The 3,182-nt window shown below is 44.6% G+C and overlaps 1 protein-coding gene across 1 annotated transcript; it reads right to left on the bottom strand.

Annotated features, from left to right (window-relative positions):
* Positions 1–770: 770 nt before the first annotated feature.
* Positions 771–2,930, bottom strand: LOC104987311 (growth-regulated protein homolog gamma). Its single transcript, XM_010838177.1, has 4 exons — positions 2,773–2,930; positions 2,566–2,689; positions 2,370–2,453; positions 771–1,518 (listed from the first exon to the last, which is right to left on the bottom strand). The coding sequence occupies exons 1-4, from the start codon at positions 2,858–2,860 to the stop codon at positions 1,503–1,505; spliced, it is 312 nt and encodes a 103-aa protein (XP_010836479.1). The 5' UTR covers positions 2,861–2,930; the 3' UTR covers positions 771–1,502.
* Between the last annotated feature and the right edge of the window lie 252 nt (positions 2,931–3,182).

A 3,182-nucleotide genomic window follows, 5' to 3' on the forward strand; every position in this document is an offset into this window, starting at 1 on the left:
TGAGACAGATTAGCAGGAGTAAATCAAACAAAAGTTTAATAATATATCTACATGAGAGAGACCCAGGAAAACTGAGTAACTCACCAAAATAGCCAAAGCCCTCACTTTAAATACCATCCTAAGCTAAAGACAAAAGATGTTGGGAGTAATGGTTATGGGGCTTTTGGGGAGAGAAGCAATTTACCTGGGAATAGAAAAGCCAATGTTTGATAATATTTGTTGCACCATGCAGAGATAATGGGGCACGAAGTGAACTCTGATTTTTAGATCCTGCTTAGAGTTTGCCTCACCACCCCTGGCCCATATCCTTTGCAGAGATCTCTTCTAAGTCTATTCTGAAAACAGGTTTTTTATCTAAATTCTTTTAGGCAGTTAAGATAGAGGTTACAAAAAACAAAAAAAAAACACATTTCTGAATCTTCTGCTTATTAAAAATAACCAACAAAGAGACACATTTGGTGGGAGGCCATGTTGATGGCTTTAAGATACAGGAAGATGATCATAAGCTATGAAACATAGATGACCTCTGGAAGCTAAAAAGACCAAGGCGATGGATTTTCCCCTAGTGCCTCCAGAATGAGGCAGCAATGCAGACAACTTGACCTTAGTCCAGTGGAACTAATTTTGGTCTTCTGACTTCAAGAATTGTAAAAGAATAAGTATATTCTTTTAAACTACTGAATTTGTAATAATTTGTTACAACAGCAATAGAAAACCCAAGTGCTGGGTATTCAAGAGGGAGGATAAAAGTGGTCAAGAAATAAAAAGGAAACTTAAGCAAGAAATTTGTGTAAAAAGCTTTATTTTCATGTTATTAATAAAAATACATCAATAAATACTTAAACTTCTCTATTCCAAGACATAGAGAAACATTTAGATAACTCACACTAAACAAGGCATTATGCCTTACAAGGAAGACATAAAATGTCCAAGGGATATTTAGATCATTGTCATTTGTAAAGGTTCAACATCAGAAATGTTGACTACAGACAGTGAAATGTTTCAATAAATAACAACTGACAATCTTCTCTACAAAAAGTAAATGTATACATACATTCCCTACATTAACAGTGATCGTGACCTATCTGTTTGCTTGAACCCTCCACTACTGTCTCTAGCCTTTACTATAGTGGATAGTACAGTGTGGAATACCCTCTCCCCAAAAATAGTTTAATAAGTGAAGAACACTTAAAACACACCATCTTCAAATTAAATAACAGTCAGGATTGAACTAACTTTAAGCTAACATAAAAATAAACTTTGAAATGAACAGTACCAAGAACTGCCAAACACATTCACACCTTTAAATATTAGAATATCAATACACAGGCTTTGAAACATAAATAAATAAATACAGATGTAAATAAATAGAACTCTCATAAGACACAGCAAAATACATTAAACACAGTCCAGATGGCCCCAGGAACCATTTGTTTCTCTTCTTTTACTTCACTTCCACTGAGGCTGCTGGAGTATCAAGAAGCTCGTTCCATCTCTCTTGATCAGTTGGCACTAGCCCTGCGATGAGAAAATGGTTACTGTTAGTAGGACCCCCAAAACCTCACAGCCCTGCACTATGTGGTTGCTACCTAGACCATTGCTGCACTGTATGACAGAAAATGCCAGGCTCCTAAATGCTATTTAATTAGGAACATGGAGTCTGTGGTAGCAATCTTACTATTTTCAAAAAGCGAGAATATAATGCCACCTTGAGCTAAAAAAAAGTACATGCATGACATCACTTAAGCCTCATGGCAAACTCCTATTTACTAAATACCTATTACTATTATTCCCCATGTTATTGAGACTTAAAGAGATTAAGTACTTTCCCTGGGGTTACAGGAATAATAAAGGGTGGAACCTAGACTTGCTCTGTGTTGGCAGAGGACAGGGGAAGGGGCGTTCCCTGAAAAGTCCCTGGCTTCACCCCCAAGCCTGAGCTCCATATGACCCAAACCCAAGAGTTTTACCTCTCAGGTCTGAAGCCCATGTAAAACTTGAGGTAAACAGTATTTGTTCCTTAACAGATAGGAAGCATTTTAGCATCACTGGCTAACTCTGCTTCACCTTTTGGGCTTCCTTGGTGGCTCAGATGGTAAAGAATCTGCCTACAATACAGGGGACCGGGATTCAGTCCCTGGGACTTCATCTTTTAGAAACATACATTTACCACACTCAAAGAGCGAGGAGGCCATGAGGCACTGGAAGTGTCCTTTTGACACCAGAGCGGATTAATGACCTTAATGGCAAATTTAATTCTGAAATATTGATTTTGTTTCATTTCTTCAGCTAAATCCTAGGTTTCTCTGACATAACTTTCGGCAGGCAGAATGACTATAGTCACAAGATGAATAAAAACCACAACTCACTTGTTTAGCATCTTATCGATGATTTTCTTAACCATAGGGGCGGTGGGGTTGAGACACACTTCCTGACCAGTCTTGAGACTGGCTCTGCAGAGAGAAGAAGAATCTACGTGAGGTGGGGGGTACATTTGGGGGTCGGGGTGGGGGCATCGGCACGGTGGGTGGTGATGACGAGGACAGCAACGGAAGTGCCACTTACATGACTTCGGTTTGGTCGCAGTGGGGGCCGGGGGTTGTCACCTTCACGCTCTGGATGTTCTTGAGGTGAATCCCCTGCAAGGTCTGCAGGCACTGGCAGCGCAGTTCGTTGACCACGGGCGCCCCTGCGGGAAGGACAGAGTGGGTTAGGGGCTGTCCTCACAGGCACCCACCCACCCCCGTCCCGCCCTGGGGATCCGGGTCTCACCTGCTGCGCGCCGGCCGGCGGCCACCAGGAGCAGGAGCAGCATTGCTGCGCGGAGGAGCCGGGGGGCGGAGCTCGCGGCTGGGGCCATGGGTGTCTGCTCGGAGGGTATGTGTCTGCGGCGGCGGGAAGGCTGGCGGGAGCGCTGGCTGAGCGGGCTCTGTGGCTCCCCGAACCGAGTGAACCCCTTTTATCCTGATCAGAAGGGAGTTGCTAGCCCCGGGGTCAGGGAAATTCCCTGTCCGGAAGGAAGGGGGCCCCGCCCGCCTCACGCGTAGTCAGCGCACTGAGGTGTCATCCCTGTACCCAAATCCCCACGCGACGGTGAGTCTCCCTCCACCACGCTGGGGCTCCAGCCCAGATGGGGGCTGTGCGTCTCAGGCCACCCTGGTCGCGGGGCAGGGAGAGGGGAA

Source organism: Bison bison, unplaced genomic scaffold (assembly GCF_000754665.1).
Source record: "Bison bison bison isolate TAMUID 2011002044 unplaced genomic scaffold, Bison_UMD1.0 scf7180017864092, whole genome shotgun sequence".
Taxonomy (NCBI): Eukaryota; Metazoa; Chordata; class Mammalia; order Artiodactyla; family Bovidae; genus Bison; species Bison bison.

Excerpts from the sequence above, each read along its gene's own strand:
- LOC104987311 (XM_010838177.1), bottom strand. The coding sequence starts at position 2,860 with ATGGCCCCAGCCGCGAGCTCCGCCCCCCGGCTCCTCCGCGCAGCAATG. Across the intron at positions 2,690-2,772 it reads CGCCGGCCGGCGCGCAGCAG|GGGCGCCCGTGGTCAACGAA; the intron begins GTGAGACCCGGA and ends TCCTTCCCGCAG. Across the intron at positions 2,454-2,565 it reads TGCGACCAAACCGAAGTCAT|AGCCAGTCTCAAGACTGGTC; the intron begins GTAAGTGGCACT and ends TTCTCTCTGCAG.